The sequence below is a fragment of the Pecten maximus genome, chromosome 13, assembly GCF_902652985.1.
Source record: "Pecten maximus chromosome 13, xPecMax1.1, whole genome shotgun sequence".
In the NCBI taxonomy this organism is placed as follows: domain Eukaryota; kingdom Metazoa; phylum Mollusca; class Bivalvia; order Pectinida; family Pectinidae; genus Pecten; species Pecten maximus.
This window is the reverse complement of record NC_047027.1, coordinates 15,222,437-15,241,077: the sequence shown is the minus strand read 5'-3', so window position 1 is coordinate 15,241,077 and position 18,641 is coordinate 15,222,437. Positions and strand designations below refer to the sequence as shown.

At 35.0% G+C, this 18,641-nt stretch overlaps 1 protein-coding gene across 1 annotated transcript in view; it reads left to right on the top strand.

Annotated features, from left to right (window-relative positions):
• The window catches only part of LOC117340481 (cell adhesion molecule-related/down-regulated by oncogenes-like), a 177,897-nt gene extending 161,021 nt beyond the window's left edge, over positions 1-16,876 (top strand). The window contains exons 7-16 of the mRNA XM_033902240.1: positions 6,013-6,177; positions 7,246-7,512; positions 8,019-8,137; positions 8,188-8,341; positions 8,602-8,820; positions 9,307-9,521; positions 9,913-10,387; positions 10,701-10,936; positions 11,547-12,039; positions 12,602-16,876. Of these exons, the coding sequence (XP_033758131.1) occupies positions 6,013-6,177; positions 7,246-7,512; positions 8,019-8,137; positions 8,188-8,341; positions 8,602-8,820; positions 9,307-9,521; positions 9,913-10,387; positions 10,701-10,936; positions 11,547-12,039; positions 12,602-12,753 (2,495 nt within the window). The 3' untranslated portion in view covers positions 12,754-16,876. The remainder of the gene's footprint in view (positions 1-6,012; positions 6,178-7,245; positions 7,513-8,018; positions 8,138-8,187; positions 8,342-8,601; positions 8,821-9,306; positions 9,522-9,912; positions 10,388-10,700; positions 10,937-11,546; positions 12,040-12,601) is intronic.
• The last annotated feature ends 1,765 nt before the right edge of the window (positions 16,877-18,641 follow it).

Here is an 18,641-nt window from a genome sequence, read left to right as displayed (position 1 = left end):
CACTCATTTAATGGCCATGTTTACAGCGAAATTACTGTGTCCGAAAATACCTGTGGATTTTATGTATGGGTGTAATTCTAATTGCTTGTTGGCACACTACCAGTCTTTTTTCGTAATTCATTTTAGTCATTCAGACCAACTTCCAAAAGGATTTGTTGTTTTTTTTCCAAAATTTTATTGAGATTATGAAAAACAATTCACCAAATTTTTAAGAAGTTCGAGATCAATAAAAAAAATGTTTTGTTTTTTTTACTCTGTGTTACTTTGCTAAAAGTAAACAAAGACATGTTTATCTTCATGTTTGAAATTGATTTCAAGAAGTTTTGAAATCGTTTCATTATGTTTTGTAATATATTGGTGGATCAGGTGAGCTTTACGTCCCTAAGTACTGAATTAATGACCCGAGGGTAGGGCCACAGGCACGTTTGGAAATGCACCAAGTCGGATGGGGGTGAATACCTCTAAATTATCATGGTGTTATAAAAATGGTGGCCTGCCTTCCTGTATAATTTATAATCCGTAAGAAAAGGATGTTCGTTCACAATCCCTTGTGTTTAGACTGGAAAGGAAACACTTATTAGCAGACCTCTTCATAAGAAGTTCGATGTTTATGATGTCCCAAAGTTTCGTCTTGCTTCAGCGCAAGCATTTCTTTGAAACAGTCTTGACTGCAGTGTATCACATGTTTAGTTCAAACACTTACAAGACCCCTCCGATGATTTGAGAAGGTTTAACACCCTACAGAAGCTCAGTACTCTGCTTTATCTAAAAACATGAATGAAAGAAGTGGAAACGTATTTAAGACACATTCAAGACATGAAATGTAAAATAGTTCAAAGTGAGGCCAGTATGATCCTCTGTTTATTGTTGAATTTGTCTACATCAATCAAACACTTAAACAGATTGTACAAAGGCTGTGCTGTGTTGACATCTGTTGGCCAAATTTTCATAAACTTTAAAAACTCTATCAAAACATTTCCTTTGGGATGAAGACATTTTATACAATGTACCTGTAGACTTTCACTTGATAGGCCTGTAAGTTGTTTAGGATTGAATTAAATCGATTTCCATTACACACTAAATATTGTATATCAACATGTTTGCTTTGTTCAGTTTATTTCTGTTGTATGTGAGGACTTATGTTTTAAAAAACAATGCAAAATTTCTGAAAACATAGCTCTCTAAATATACAAAATATCATGGTTTCAATCATACAGGCTTTTTTGCTTCTTTGGACAAATTTCAACTAGAAAATCCCCCAAAGTTTGTTTTAAAAATCAGTGCAAAAACTGTCAAAAGCTTATATATATAGCTCTCTAAATATACAAAATGTTATGTTATCAATTATACAGGCCTTTTTTGCCTCTTTGGACAAGTTTCAACTAGACAATCCTCCAAAGTTTCAAATCATTACAGATTGTATGACAAAGCCTCAAAACAAATTGATTTTCCTGAAACTGAGATATCTAACCCAATACATCACAGCGGGGAATGGCTGTTTGGTACAGATAAGGAAATTTTATTGTCTTGTTTCAACTGTATTCATCAACTATGATTATTATTAAGAGCTAATAGTATTACGAAACGTTGGCAATTTGAGGAATTCTCCATTTATTATTTTGAAGGATTACTCATAGAGAAATACGATGGTCTGCTATTACAGTTCGAATTGCTTGTAAATTATGAGTCAGATGCATTACTTTTAAAATAGAAAATGACAAATTTAATTGATTTAATACAACCTTGTGTTGTTTATTAATGCCTTCATGGACAATGTTACATGTTTGACTTATTTCTTTTTCGTTTTGAAATTTTGCCCGAGATTTTACCGTCATATTGTATATAAATGTCTGCGTGTGCTTAGAAGATTTGTCATTGTTAAGATGGGCAAAGTGCAAAAAGCTTATATATGTTAACCGCAATACATCACACCAGATTTGTATTGAAATATTTCAACATCACGAAGATTGGAAACTTCAGATTGTAGTCTGAAACAGTATCGTGTACATGTCGGAATAGAACATGTCGGAATGAAACATGTCCGAATGAAACATGTCGGAATAAAACATGTCGGAATAAAACATGTCGGAATAGAACATGTCCGAATGAAACATGTCGGAATAAAACAGTCGGAATGAAACATGTCGGAATAAAACATGTCGTCGGAATAAAACATGTCGGAATAGAACATGTCCGAATAAAACATGTCGGAATAAAACATGTCCGAATAAAACATCGGAATAAAACATGTCGTCGGAATAAAACATGTCGGAATAAAACATGTCGTCGGAATAAAAACATGTCGTCGGAATAAAACATGTCGGAATAAAACATGTCGTCGGAATAAAACATGTCCGAATAAAACATGTCCGAATGATACATCTCATAATAAATCAGGAAATGGAATATTGTAGTCTTGATGGAAAAAAAAGTTTTAATTATGAAATCTCACCAACTGAGAAAGGACAAGTTCTTCTGCCAAAACATATATCTGGGAGAGTTTCACGTTCTGTTTCCAGATCTTATTTTATTTATATGCATCCAGAATGTAGAATGCACATTTGCTTCCATGAAATTAACAGGGCACTTGCAATTAAATTAAGACTGAATTTGTAATATGTATGTTTATATATAATGACTGAATGTTTAAGATATTTTTCTTTGGAAAATAAGTACAATTTAGAAAGTTTTATGAATATTTGAAATGATTCTAATCTTTTGGTGTAACATTTTAAGTATATGTTACTTAAACAAGAAGCCCATTGCCTTTCTTGTTCCCAGACTTTGGTAGGACCTGAACTTTCCCTAACCACTTAAGCTGGTGATAAATCTCCTTGTTAAAAGATCCAGTAGAAAATAGAGATTGATATCTGGACATACATCACAAATTATTGCAACAAGTCAAAATCTATTGGGACCCAGCAACACCCAGACATTTTGACAAATGTTGAACATAATGTTTCAGACCTGGTTTCATTACAGTGAAATAATGTCGGGTGAATGTCTGTCAATCATTAATCTTCGAACCTAGCAACCTTTCATCTGTGGTCAGTCCTACATAGAAACCCTGGGTAACTATTGAGTGACCGGTGAGCTGACCATGGCTCCAGCCAATCAGATTCTAGAATAAGCTATTAGCTCCACTCTCAAATTTCATTAAGAAGATAAAGGGCAACAGCCTATTGACTATGATTGATAGGGGCCAGATCCCTATCAGGTGCTAGGTCATGGAGGTCAGATCTATTTTTAGCACTGCAGGAGGGTATGTCCAGCACAGGTGTTAATTTTACAGGTACAGAGGTTAAAATACCCTAAAATGATAATCTGTTATCCTCAAACTATGACATATGATGTGCATTTGAAGAATGGTATAGTTATTGTGAATGATAGGACAAACGAGAATCTGGTGTGTGGTTTATAATCAGGGTGAATGAGAGGTTTGTTCTGTATGTGAAAAGTCACGGGGCATTAGTCATGGAAATATTGGAGCTCACCCGATTGAATTACAAAATAATCAAGTTTATACTACATGACCTCAAATGATATCAATAATATTCTTAATGTTTGATTATCATTCACAAGAATTTCTACATTACATTTTTAAAATATTCCATATACACATCTCTGACATTTTAGTTTAATACAAATGCATCTATTCAGCTAAACCATTATGATTTGTAGATTCAGTGAAAGTGACTATTGTCATTATCATTAACTGGTGTGAGAGTGATTGGCAGTAATTGATTCACTTATATCTGACCAATAGAAAGGAGCCTTACAAATAGGATGATTGGTGATAGGTTCTGTTGAAAGATTGATGTTGATTGGTTGAAGGAGTTGGAAGCCACATGTGGTTGTCTCCCCTTTGGTAGATAAGAGAAGATAGGTGACCAGTTGAACTCTGATTGTTGATGGACTGACCATTAATCAAACAGGAGTTCACTTGACCTTTAAACTTTATCCGAAGAAAGTCATGGGTAGATAATTGATTAAACATGTAGAAATAAAATACAATACATGTCTAATGGGTTGGTTTCTATCTAATGAATTAAAAAGTCTTTAAATAATTATTTGAACATGTCAAAACTAAAAATTATTTGGCAAAGATATGCAGAAGATATATTATCTTACCCATTTTTTTTTTCCCAAAAAATAATGCATTTTGAGAAAACCCGTTTAGCCAGTCGCTACAATGAAATATTCTCTGAAACCGCCCCTTAGACTGTGTATTCTATTTGGTTTTAGAATATTAACTGAAATAGAGAGAAATGTTATCATCATGGTTCAACTGATCCTGATAACATGTCCTTATTAAAACAAAGTTCTAAAAAAAGGAAAAATTGAGCTTCCCCTTTACCTTATCACAATTAACACATTGCTTTGGTTTGGAGAGTACGAAAGGTCAGAGGTCGGGTCATTGAGACTATTAAAGGTGATATATTTTCTTTATACTGAGAAGGAAATTTGTTTGAACAGGACGGAAAGTACTGTTAACTGTAATCTTAGGTATCAGGTTTCTTACAGAGATTTCTCAGCTCTCTAGCAATGCTTTCATGATAGGGGAACTCTTTATAAGGAGGAGGTGGAGAATGTCTTGATTCAATTGGCACTATTCTTCTTGTCACGAAATTACTGAGGCCTTTTGCACATCAGACATAGAGATGCATCGGTGTAATTTAATTGTCTTTCTACCTTGATAAGTTCTGTATTCTAAACTATCTCCACTGAATAACAGCCAAACTTACATTCATGTCCGCATTAAAGAATTCACAATTTACTTAGAGCTATATATTACCTTGCTGTGACATGGATACTTAAGGCTGTATGTTACCTTACTGTGACATGGAGACTTAAGGCTGTATGTTACCTTACTGAGCTGACATGGATACTTAAGGCTTTATGCTACCATACTGTGACATGGAGACTTAAGGATGTATGCTACCTTACCATGACATAGACTTAAGGATGTATGCTACCTTACCACAATGACATTGAGACTAAAGGAAGCATGCTCCCTTACTGTGACATAGGATATTACGGTTGTATGTTACTTTACTGTGACATGGGATACTTAAGGTTGTATGCTACCTTATTGTGATATGCAGACTAGTTGGTACATCTATCTAATTTTCCGGTTGTTAAGACTTATTGGACAGAGCATGAAGTAAAACGTCATTACACATCAATGACAAAAACAGAGAATGTAAATGTAGAATTTCTTTATTTGCCTCAACCTTTATGCTCTACCAGGTAATATAACCTGTGGAGGTACATTTATTTGTTTCTTCGACCTTAATCCATAAGGGATTTTTTTTTTTTCTGTGGAAGAACTTTGATGTGTAAATCGCCTGACATGACAGATTTATGTGTCTGAGCGTCGTAATTCACAGTCTTGTGTGTGTTTCTTTCTTTGAAGTTGTGAGGTTTCTGAGTAAGTCAACCATATGGTTAGGAAATTTAGCTAGAAGATTCTTTGCCAAATTAAAAAGCTCTTCTCAGGAAAGGAAATCCAGCATAGCACGGCTTCTGTGTCATAACCATCCTGGTTTTTGTTTTCGGTTTTCATCAACTGTGATTGATGTTTTTGAACTCAAAAAGAAACCTTAAACATTATAACCCATCATCCCCAAGAATCTGCAATGAATTCTTCCATTTAGAATTAAAGACTGTTCCATTATTTTGTGCTTTTCGTTAAGAAGAGTTCAGGTTCACTATGTTACGGTCCACAATGATACAAGTTACAATATAATATGTACCCAGTTATTTACAAATATTGTATTGTTATGATCTCATTGAATGTCGGATTTTTTTGAAATTGAAACACAAGAGTCCAAACACTTTATCTATCATCATAACAGAAAAAAAATCACTTCTAAGTATGGAATGATAACTGCAAGACAATAAATAATAACTACACTGAACTTTTATACAGAAATGCCACAGTCAAAAGATTTTATGAAGATTTTGATTTCAAACATTTGTTAAAATGAAATTGACATTGTGTCTTTCCAGGTCCTAGTCAAGAAGCCGCCATCATTACCTCAAAAAACATTTTTAAGACCCAGATTGGTGAAAACGTTACTCTGGAGTGTGTGGGCCAAGGAATGCCTCAGCCCACGATTGTCTGGGAACCTTATGGAGGCGAACTGCCAGCCACACGCCACAAAATGGAAAAAGGTATTCATTTATGTAGAATCGTAAAGAAAAAGAGAAAGCATTTATCTATCCTACAGGTAGAAAAATCGTGAGATATCAGAATTATTGGATGAAAGAGTTCTAATTACCATAGGGTATTTAACATGTGACCATCTAGCTCTTAGTCATCAGCTATACGGAATTCATTTTATGATTTGATTGATTGGTGGGGCTTAACGTCCTTGTTCCGGTTATAACCGAGCCTAGGACACATTCATTTTATGATGTTTATTATTGTTTTTTTTATGGTGTTTGATGTAACAAAATCCTTTTCCCATTTAAGGCAAATTTTAAATTGACAGGAATCTAATTTTAAGAAAAGTCTAAAAATATGATCATTGTTAAAATTATTAAAGACCATTAAAATGAAAAGGTTTACAGCAGTTTGTATTTAGAACATATTTCAGAAATAAATTTGTATGTACTTAAATGAAAAGCAATGAAAGGGAGGTAACTTTTACAGGGAAATATCATCAACAACTCTGGTTCATGGATCTAACTGCAGTGAATTTATGTATAATACTAACAAGACACGAAACCTCTAAAACAAAGAGAAAACTGTTAGAAGATTTTCTAAGTATGATTTCAGAGCGGTATCCTGTTAAGCCTCTGTCAATATAAATGCCTCTGAAATAAGAAAATTGACGCAATGTGCAGTGTTAAAAAAATCACGGGATAAAATGATTTGCTGATTATTGAGAAGTCAGGGTTTATTTTCTGAATCTTCTTGAAGATGAAGGTGGTACAGTACAACGTGTTTATACTAGACTGGCCACCAGACCCTTAGTTGGCCACCAGACCCTTAGTTGTTTGTTAAGAATTGCCAAGCTAAATTCTGATACTAGATTATCTCCCCCTAGTTTGAAACTCTAGAATCAGACATATCCTAGGGTCCGAAATCATAAAGAACAATTTTAGTTATAATTTTAATATTCTAGAGACAGGGGGCAGTCTATGTCTATACATACATAGATAAATCCATGTAGAAATACTCACTCTCCCTTTATTTATTCAAAGAGTGTGATGTGATAATTTGTTGTATTTTAACAGGACACCTGTTTATTTGGAACGTACAACACGAGGACATGGGGACCTACGCCTGTAAAGCCAATAACGGTATTGGTATGGAGACACACAAGGCTATCATGTTGGAGGTCCTCGAGCCGCCCAGGGTACAGGCAGAGACTCAGTTCATCACCATCAACCCCAGCGAGTCCGTCCGTCTACGATGCGAGATCACAGGCTCGCCAGAGATGCAGGTCATCTGGTACCACAACGCTGTACCTATGGGAAAGGTGCTGACTGCCAAAAATGGAGGTAAGATATTGTGATCTAGCGTTACAATCTATAACTGTTTTGTCGTAAGTATTGTGTGTTTGGTTTGGGGTTGTACATCATAAGTATTGTGTGTTTGGTTTGGGGTTGTACATGTATGTCTTCAGACTTGAACTTAAATATTTGAAAGTTCACAAATGATTATTGATTAGTCCCTCACATTTCAATATTAAAACAATATTCAAATATTCAAAATAATACACTGAAATTCAGATAAGTCTGAAAACATTCTATCATCCGCAGCCAAAGTGTAACATTTGTCATAGATAAGCCACCTTTAGCCAAACACAAAAACCACAAAGAAGACATAGGCTTACTGATTTGAAATTCTATTTTCCAATGATTAGTGAATTTTTCACAGTTGTAACCTTATAAATTAATCAATTGTCTTTCATTTTATTTTTTTTATTTTTTGACATTTGATGACACCTGTATTACAAATCAACTCCGCCTTTTCATGGTGAACAATTTTTCTTTTCCTCCTCCAGCCACAACACACACCATCAAACACATAAAACCAGAAGATGGCGGTCTCTATCAGTGTATGTGTAGCAATGAAATTGGTGTGGCCTACGCCGTCATTTACGTAGAAGGTGAAAGGTCAGTCTGAACCTGGCACTGACGGAGATGACAATGATGAGGACCAAACAGCAGTGATACCCTCTGATGGAGACGGTGTCGGTTCAAATAGTGGAGGACGAGGAAAATATAATTCTAATAGGCGGAAAAATAGGCGTAACAAGAAACGAAGGAGGAAATAGGAAGAAAGACAAGAAAACAAACAGAAGGCCGCCAAATGATGAGAGTGCTGGTGAGTTTGTGTTTGTTAAATAAATTAACTTGCAGTTACCTCCCCTTACCTGTACCATTGGATATCTGCTAAATAATACAATATATAATGTAAATATAATGTTGTATATACAACAAAATTCTTATATAGGCCTGGTCTGATGTCCAATTCATCTGACATATGAAAAGTTATAATTTGTTGAAATTGAAATTTAAAAAAGAATCTCATAAAATAAAATCATTGTTAAATCCTAATAACATGATGTCTTTTCCATCTTTCAGCCAAGGATAGGTTAGTTCCCCCAACTGCCCCGGATGTCAGTCAGCTGTCCGATAAATCAGTTAAACTCAACTGGTCTGTCCCCGAAAATGACGGGCTACAGATTGTCTTCTTCCGTGTTCAATACAAAATCATAAAACCGAAGAAAAGTCAGTGGAAAACTGAGGACGAGGAAATTCCAGGCGACCAACGGATGTACGAGGTCTCCAACCTGAAGCCTGGTAAGATACATTGTTTGTGTAGGATTTAGGCCTGAAATACAAATGATAGTGTTTCCTTTTTCACCAACTAAAAGGAATTTCACTTTAGATTTTCCACACTATCAGTCGAGATTGTATACTCTAATATCAGGAAAATATTTTGTTTAATTCAAATATGATGTTTTGTCTACTTAGCTGTATACCTGAATAGAAACAAAATTTCAGGGACTGAGAAACATATGTATATATATATATATATATGGCCTTATATGGAATATTTTAGGAATATTTGATAATGTACTTCCAGCTAGATATCAAATTAACTCTACTTTATTACGCGAAATCTAAACAAAACTCTCAACTCTGACACTAGCCAAGACATGGACCCTTACAAGTCGATTCAGACCTAGTCCACTTATTTAAACAGTATAGTAGTTTGTTTGCTAGGATTCTATTCACTGTGCTGTTTATCTTCTTGACACCATTTTTAAATTATCATAATTTCAGAAGCTCAGTACAAGTTCCGTATCGCGGCTGTCTACTCCAATAACGACAACACTGCTGGTCCAAACTCGAAAAAGTTTACACTGATGGTGAAAAAGTTCAAACAGCCGCGTGCTCCGGAGGGCCGACCAACTATAGTGAAGGTGGAACCGGTGGAGTACGAGCGTGAGGAGTCTATCAACAGTATCCAGGAGTACGGACTCAATGTCCGATGGAAGGTAGGCAAGCCTGGTCGTCAGTTTTACATGTCTGGCCACATAGTTATTTTACCACTGACAACAAAGTAGACAGAATGTTGTGGATGACTGAGCTTTAGATGGAAGTTTGTCTGAAGTAATACTCCTTACCCTCCCAACGTAATTTTTATGAAACTTGCTACACATTATCACTAACAAAAATAGTTGTGCATTTGCAACACATTTAAAAGTTTGATACACAAAAATTGATGACATGCTTAATAGGTACAGAAGAATCGATGACACATTTATGGGTGCTCAAAAATTGATGACATGTTTGACGGTACACAACGATTGATGACAAGTTTAAAATTAGAATGTATTTTTCATTATGAATTAAGTGAACTAAATATGTATTATTGTCTTATTTCAGTACATGCCTGTAAAGACATCACAAATAGAAGGCTTTTTCTTATACTATAAGCCATTTAGTTCTCAAGACGAATATGAATCTGTACAAATGATGGAACCAACTGCCCGTACTTATCTTCTTTCTCCTCTCAAACCAAATACGGAATACTCCATCAAAATTCAGAGCTTCAATGCCGCTGGTAATAGTGACTTCAGCAATGCTGTGGTAAAGCGGACGTTAGGTGGTAGCGGGATTATGATTTTCCCGCCACCAACAGGTGAAGGAAATGGAGGAAATCCATCAACAGATCCGGAGAATCCCGTAAAGGCTGCCCAGCCGAGTTCGGAAGTGGACGGTCCTATACCGACGAACACTAAGTCTAGTAGTGAGATGTTGTATATGATTCTGGGAATCGTACTTGGAGTTATGATGTTATTCCTCATTGTGTTTATGTTCATGTGCTGGTGGAAACAACGGCAGCAGCGAAGGATGATGGGTAGGTTTCTGACATTATTGAAGTATGGGAAAGCTTCTGTTGTAGTGAAGGATGATGGGAAGGTTTCTGTCCTCATATAAGAAGGAATCTTTATCCATAAATTAAAAAGTCTTTGAATCAAAATAGGTTGTAAAATATAGATTAAGATATATTTATTTATATGAACTACATTACTTTCAGCGTATTTTGGTTTTTTAATTTAAGTAAAGTTCATTTTTTAAATAAATTCTCTATAGATACATTTATGAAAGATGGAAATTAACTTAACAAGATTTATTGTCATCAATTTCGATTTTTCTATGTTTTACTACAGATGCTATGAACGACCACATGAGAGTAAGTAAATTTCAAGATTCGGCTCAGCGAATTCACGCGGACAGTTTACGTAAAAAATACGCTGGTGTGAATGGACTGAATGGCTCAGTAGCCAATGGGCATGTGCCGAATTCTTATACAAAAATGAACATAAGTGTGAATCCGTTGACGGATGTGGACCCCCATACATTCAGTAATGGCTATGGAGGCCATGGGGTGTCAACCACTTATCAGGTAAGTCTCGTTCAACACAAAGATAACATGTCTTAAGAAATGATACTGTTTTTCAATGACTGTAGTAAAATTAAAAAATATTAAAGTTGTGAGCAATGAAACTATAACTACAATGAAGCAGCTACTTATGACTTGATTTGCTTTCCTACATTTATGACTTGATTTGCTTTCCTACATTTATGACTTGATTTGCTTTCCTACATTTATGACTTGATTTGCTTTCCTACATTTATGACTTGATTTGCTTTCCTACATTTATGACTTGATTTGCTTTCCTACATTTATGACTTGATTTGCTTTCCTACATTTATGACTTGATTTGCTTTCCTACATTTATGACTTGATTTGCTTTCCTACATTTATGACTTGATTTGCTTTCCTACTTTTATGACTTTATTTTCTTTCCTACTTTTATGAATTGGAAGTAATGAACTCCAGTAATAACTTTTTTATTGACCCCAGAAATTTGTTACAAGCGAAATTGACTATTAATAAATATTATCTTTTAACTAACAAAATAAGACATGTATAAAACAGTATTACTGTTGTATTTGTCTTTTCTCTTGATTTGCCAGGGTATATAATTCTTTCCTCCATTTCTCGTCCACAGCCTCCAAACAGTTTCATGCCCAACGGGACAGTACCAAACCACCCTGGGGGTAGTGACAATAATTTTAATAAAATAAACAGAAGTATGGACAGTTCAATGCATCGAGGTATGGAGCATGCAGACAACTGCTTACAACAGTCAGGGTCGCTCGGGGACGAGGGATGTCCCTTACAGAGCCCAGACTCCCTAGGGGGTGGGGAGGCGCCGGCCTGTCCCCCATCTCCTCACTCCAGTAATGTACCAAGCTGTTTTGACCAATTTCACTCGGATTCCCCTGGGAGATATTCAAATTCGAATCGATCATGTGACCAGCTGGCTAGGTCATGTGATCAACTTCAAGGTGAAGGTGTTGTGAGGAGTTCATATGACAGTTCAACTGTGAATAGTGTGGACGGGGAAAGTGTGGGCAAACAGAAACGGCGGCGACGGAGAGCCCAGGCGCGGGAACAGATGACACGTGATCAAGCTACGAACACAGACCTCAGCAGCAACGGTAAGTTAACGTTAGAGCAGAAGATGGTCAAGGATACATTGAAACCACTTCAAAGCATCCAGTTGACCTTGATTTCGAGCAAATTCTGAAGTCATATCACTATTTCTCAGACAGGGTCAAAACATATATCAGATAGACTTGTTCCTTCCATTTCAAGAGTCAAATCTGATTTGGGGGAGTCAAAAACATACTCTCAACAGTCTACTGGAAGTCCTGTACTTATCCTCAAGCTTACGTATTAAAATTGATGATTGTTCAAAAATGAAGGCTGATTTTTTGTTCATATTCACACAATAAAGGCACAGAATGAAGTTTGATGCCTGATTAGATTTTAGTTGTCATCATTCAAGGCTATAAAAGTCAGAGGTCATTACATAAAAATATTGTGGACTTGCTTCTGAGGCTGAGAGTAATTATATGTCCACAAATACATAATACTATAATAATAAGCTTTTGAAATTACCATTTTGTTTCTTTTTTAATAATTATATTTAATATGGCAAAAAATGACATCTTGGTATTTATATTTAGTAACCTATTCTTTTCTTGTTTGTTATTTCAGAAGGAACAATAGAATTTTCCACGTTCAGTAAAGTACCGAGTGATTGTCACAGCCCTAGCCACAGTACTGGGGGAGATTGTTCACCTGTTCGGACTTATGTTTCTGATCGCGCCGCACACCTCGACTGCCCAGACAGGTGTGATGGTGTCTGACACAAATTTCTCGTTATGTGAAATGGACACAGCAGATGGATTTGTTTGTCAAATTTGTATCAAAACAAGTTTTTTCGATGCCAACTCACCTCAAGTTATCATGTTGTCGAAAGTGTGGCATTTAAATTTGTGTTAATTATTGTAACAAAATAACGAGAAGATTTTTTTTTTTTTTTTTTTTTTCGTTTTGTTGAATTTGAGCCAGAATTGAGTTGTACCTGTATGGAACTGGCATTCATGTACTCATGAAACACTTCATACTCCTGCCCCTTAGAAGGCATGGTTTGAATCCATGGACGCTAGGTTGGTTAGAGGGGAAGATGGAGTTGAACATTGAACAAAATACTCAGGATTTTTGTTGTCACAAGAGAGTTGTCATACAAGAGCCTATCTTGTTGTGATGGTTTGTAATTATATTGAGAAGAAACTGCCAAAGGATTTTTCTTTTTCTCTGAGCATCAAAAATAGGTACATGTTCTTGTGATATTTAATAATGAAAACACTGCAGTGTTTATAATCTTAAAAATGAAGTATCAATTGGATAGTTACTTTATGTAATAGGTAATCAAATATTTCATTCATCAGTAAACTGCCAAATGTGAAAATCTTACTAGAGTTACTCCCCTTGAAGCACAGTGAGCGATATTACAACAGTACAATGTAGACTGAACATGAGAATCTTTATAAATTTTTCTTCATATAAATACTACAAAAAAAAAGTCAGATCTATTTGGATTCCTGTATTTCTTTGACGAGATTTTTATCTTTATTAATTTCTGATGAAAAATTTATGAAGAGTATTTTTTCTTAAATTGAAAGTTAAAAAATGATAGAAGTTTATTCAAAATTGTTGAGCTTAAAGATAGCTAGATTTCTAAAGTTTTGATTACAAGATTTTATTTTTTCGTGCTCACTGCTGTAAGGGATGACTGGCTTTTTAAGAAACTTTCCTAAATTTACGAAATATCCAGCATTAATTAACATGCCACCAAGACAAAGGTTCCTAGTAATCATTGTCTAAAAATAGATACGGAAGGATTTAAATCTAAAAATAGATACAGAAGGATTTAAAACAAGTTAAAATTGCTAATCAAAATAATGAGTTTTGTTTATTTAAGTGAAGATATCTTCATTTAACTCAATTGTGTATACAGATTGCATGGAATGAACTGAAGGGTAAAAATTTGTTTTTAACGACTAGAAGAGACGGCCGATCACAGAAAACTCTACCCACATCAGCTCCAAATGTTCTCTTTTTTCATCTTATAATAAGGATTCAAGTGTATATTGGGCTATAGCTTTGGTCGCCAATGGTTTGGACTGAATTTGTCAAAGTTTAGTTCTCTGCCAAATTTGAGATCTGGAATTGAAAATTGAATTCTTGATTTTGTCTTATTGAATCTAAGTGTATATATACTTAGTATATCAGTGTGTCAAAACCTAACAACATTTGTTTACATCAATATGATTTAGTTGTCCTTATGGACAGGTCTTTATTGAGACATTTTCTGAAAGGTACAACATATACACAGTCTTTCTTGTCTTCTTATCAAGCATTTCGAGTCAGAATTTTGGTAAATATCTTGATCATAAAGAGTTATTTCCCTTTGTTCAATTTTTATGTTGGCAAAAAAGTTTTGGAAAGAGATTGTGAATTACTGGTAGTTACCTGTGTTGATTAAGCTCAAATCAAAACATATTTCTGGGGAATAATTGATCATCTTGGATTGATTTAAGAAAATACTCATACCATAAAAATCTCATAAATTTTTATTTGAACATTTCCTTTTCCTTACAAAGCCTGTGTAATGAGTCGTAGACGTGAATACAATTTTTCATCCTTCAGTATTATTTCGCCTGATCTGGCTATAAGTTAGTCTGTGATTGATTTGTTTTGTATTGATTGAAATCCACTAGATATTGAGAGTCATATTAAGGCCGATATATGAGACAGATGTGTCTGTAACGGTTGTTACACACCATGTAATCAGTAATATGCGTGTATGTATTAGGTCGTATATACTATGGTCTGGGACCGATGCCACTTACCGTCGTATCCGGCATCGTCCCAAACCATCTTTAAGGGTAAATTACAAAACATTTATAAGATATTAATTGATTCATGTGTTTTTTTGTATTATTGTATCTTTATGCTCAGTGCAAAAACGATATAAAACTCACCATGTTCATTTTTCTTCATTATTTTATTCTGAAAAACGAGAATTTTCACCAAATTTGTTTCTTAAGTTAATTTTGTTATAAGCTGTAAATAGAACATTGTTCAGTATTATCCTATATGTATAATGATGTTAAAACCTGAACATTATTTTAACTTAATAAACTATAAATATGAAATGGTATCCATATGTGTCCCAAAAATCATGTTGTATTTATCGTATTTTATGTTACTGCCCGAGGTCCATGTAAATCTTGTAGATGTACCCGTGCAACGGACGGCCGAGTGAGTATGGCAGAATGAATCAACATTGGAGTGTGTGTCGGTGTTGTGAGATAGATATGTGTACACGAGATTGAGACAGGTGAGGACTTGGTGAAGGGGAGAGGAATTCTGTCGGGAAATGTTTGGGTCAATACCTGTCAACTCTTGGTGAATCTGTGTGATTCTATGGAAAGTTTTATTCCATCGGGGAAAAATCTCATGGAATCCATAGGGTTTTAACATTTATACATATAGGTTATCTTCTATGAAGATCTAATTTGATAGAATTTGGAGATCAATTCATTTAAATAAAAATGTTTTCTAGGCTATAAGTAATTGTAAACCATCAAATGTGATTTTATTTTATTTTTTTTCTAAATGCAATCTGTGATATTCTGAAAACATTTATGTAAAAAACTTCAAATTGTTGACAGACTTCCTCATCCCTTCCTGAGTTCAAGTGACTGATTTAAATGGTATATAGGGCATGTTTGTGTTTGTGTGAATTTGTATGCCTGTATGCGAGATTGTGATGATCTTGTGTGAATCAAGAAGAAAATTTAATAAAATCTGAAGTAACCAATTGAAAACTAACAACAGTGTTTTGATATAAATTTAAATCAAATATTTACAGAACTAGGTAAAAATAAAAATGGAGAGTTCTAACATTTCTTTTCATATTTACTGGTATATTGTATAAAAAGCCAGGATGTTTAACAAAATTATTTAACATGGTAGATATTGTATCTCCCCCGTACAGTCTAAACATTTTAGTTCATCATTCTTAGCTAAATGGACAAATGGCAGTAACGGCAATGATGTGTCCATATAAAGTTATCAGCATGATATACCAACTAGATAATTTCTGAAAAAAGAGATTTTTTTTAAATGCTCACAGATGCCACAAGCGTATTGTTTTTGATGTATTTGATGGTTGAATGTATTGGATTTATGACGTAATAGTGCTAATTAATGGTATCAGAACACTTGAAGAGGTTGATATTTCATGTTAGGATGGGAGAGTTTCAGAGAGAGTAGGTGTGTACTTGGTGCAATGCTAAATGTGATAAATTTACACCTTCCTGCTTCAGCTCTTCCTTAGTCCCATTAGCCAATCACAAGGAGTTTTGTCAGTGTGTACTGTAATTTTAACCAATCACAAGAGACCTTGTATGAACGTACCATCTTTTGAACCAATCACAAGAGACCTTTTATGAAGCAATTCTTTGTTATCCAATCACAAGAGAACTTAAAGGGACATACTATCTTTTAGTCAATCACAAGGCATTTTGCCTGTGTATGATGATATCAACTAATCACAGGTAACATTCTCCTTGTCTCTGATTCGGTTTTCTAAGTGATCACTTGATAGACAGTCAACTGCATAATCACCCGCCCTGCTTCATTTTACCATACAGTTGAATTGTTTTGAATAAAAACAAAACCAAAACCAAAAATTGTAGTTGGAGGTTTTCGACATGAAAGGCTGCTTAAGGTTGAAGGTTAGAGCACATAGGCATGTAGGCCACTTGTGGTTGGAGGTTGGGACTAAGGAAGAAAAGGACGCAGGAGAAAACTAATGTCATTTTCATTTGTGTTCATTAATGTCCTTTATGGCCAGGAGTTTAAACAGTCGTCATTGTACATAAAGACAACAAAGTAAAAATTAAATTACAACAATGATATTCTCTTTGTGTTTTATTTTTATCACTGGTCAGGTTTAAAATGATAATTTGTGACAATGACAGAAAAACTGATAATTTGTGACAATGACAGAAAAAATGATTATTTGTGACACAATGATGGAGAAAAATTGATCATTTGTGACACAATGACAGAAAAATTGATCATTTGTGACACAATGACTGGGGAAAATGTTAATTTGAGACACAATGATAAAGAAAAATGATGATTTCTGGAACAATGATGGAGAAAGTGGTGACTTGGAGATGCCTAACTTTAGGAATGGGTACATATAGAAACCAAGGGGGAGTGTTCAAACAAAGAATTCTCGATCATAATGAGATCCTGGTTTCACATCTCCAGGAATTCCTACATTTGTATTTACGAACATTTCTTCAATAGATTTCTTAAGATATGTTTTCCGTTGAAAACGTTCATTCTGTTGACGTCTTAAAGACATTAATCAAGAAGCTTTGACACGTTGAAATATTCATCATGACTATGCGACAGAAATGACCAAACAATTTCAGTTTGGCAGAATATAGTACAGGCGTCTGGATCTGGTCAGTATTTATAGACAACATATTAGCCCCTATTCCACTTTATCAAAAGTGGGGACTTATTTCTCTTTCCCGTTAAATACTAACCAGACGTAGACGCCTGTGAATATAGTGACAGACTTTAATTTCCTCCAGACTCCATTCTCACGAACATTTCTGAAGAATTTTTCTTTGGTTTGGTTTCCGTAGGGAAATGTTGCTGAGCTGCGTGGGTTTAAAACAACCTGGAATAAACAAATATACACGTCTTAAACATCCTAGAATAAACCTACACGTCCGACATCATCCTAAAATAATCATAATGTCCTAAAACATCCTATAATAAAGCTACACGCCCGACACCACCCTAAAATAATTATAATGTCCTAAAACATCCTATGCTAAACATACACGTCCGACATGATCCTAAAATAATCATAATGTCCTAAAACATCCTATGATAAACATACACGTCCGACATGATCCTAAAATAATTATAGTGTCCTAAAACATCCTATGATAAACATACACGTCCTACAACATTGAATTTACTGGATGAATTAAAGGATTATTCACACAAGGGATTAGTACTTTGAAATATGAATTTACCAATAAATACCGACACGTGCGCTGTTTGATCCTGCTAGGACTCGTACGTAGATCGTCTACTAATTAACTTACAACGTCTCAAAAGTCTTAGATAAATTGACCGAACTGTTAGGTAATGGTGGTGTGGTTTGCTGTAGTACATGAACTTCCAAAAAGCATTTGATACTATTCCGCGTAAAAGGCTTCTTAGTAAAATGTCCTCATATGGATTAAGTGACAAAATCAATAACTCAACGTCCAATTTAAACGGAGAAAACCTAACAGGACTGGCGCAACGTCTAATTAACCCCGCCAGTACAGTAAAACGATCAGATAAAATATAAAACAAAAATATATAGATTTGTGCACAAACCATTGAACAGTGTCACAGTATAACCTGGTATTCTGGAAGAGTAAGCATCTTCTGCTTCATCGATCGACGACACCGCCATACAAATCTAGGTCACGACGACACCCGCCATACAAATCTAGGTCACGACGACACCCGCCATACAATCTAGGTCACGATGACACCCGCCATACAAATCTAGGTCACAACGACACCCGACATACAAATCTAGGTCACGACGACACCCGACATACAAATCTAGGTCACGACGACACCCGACATACAAATC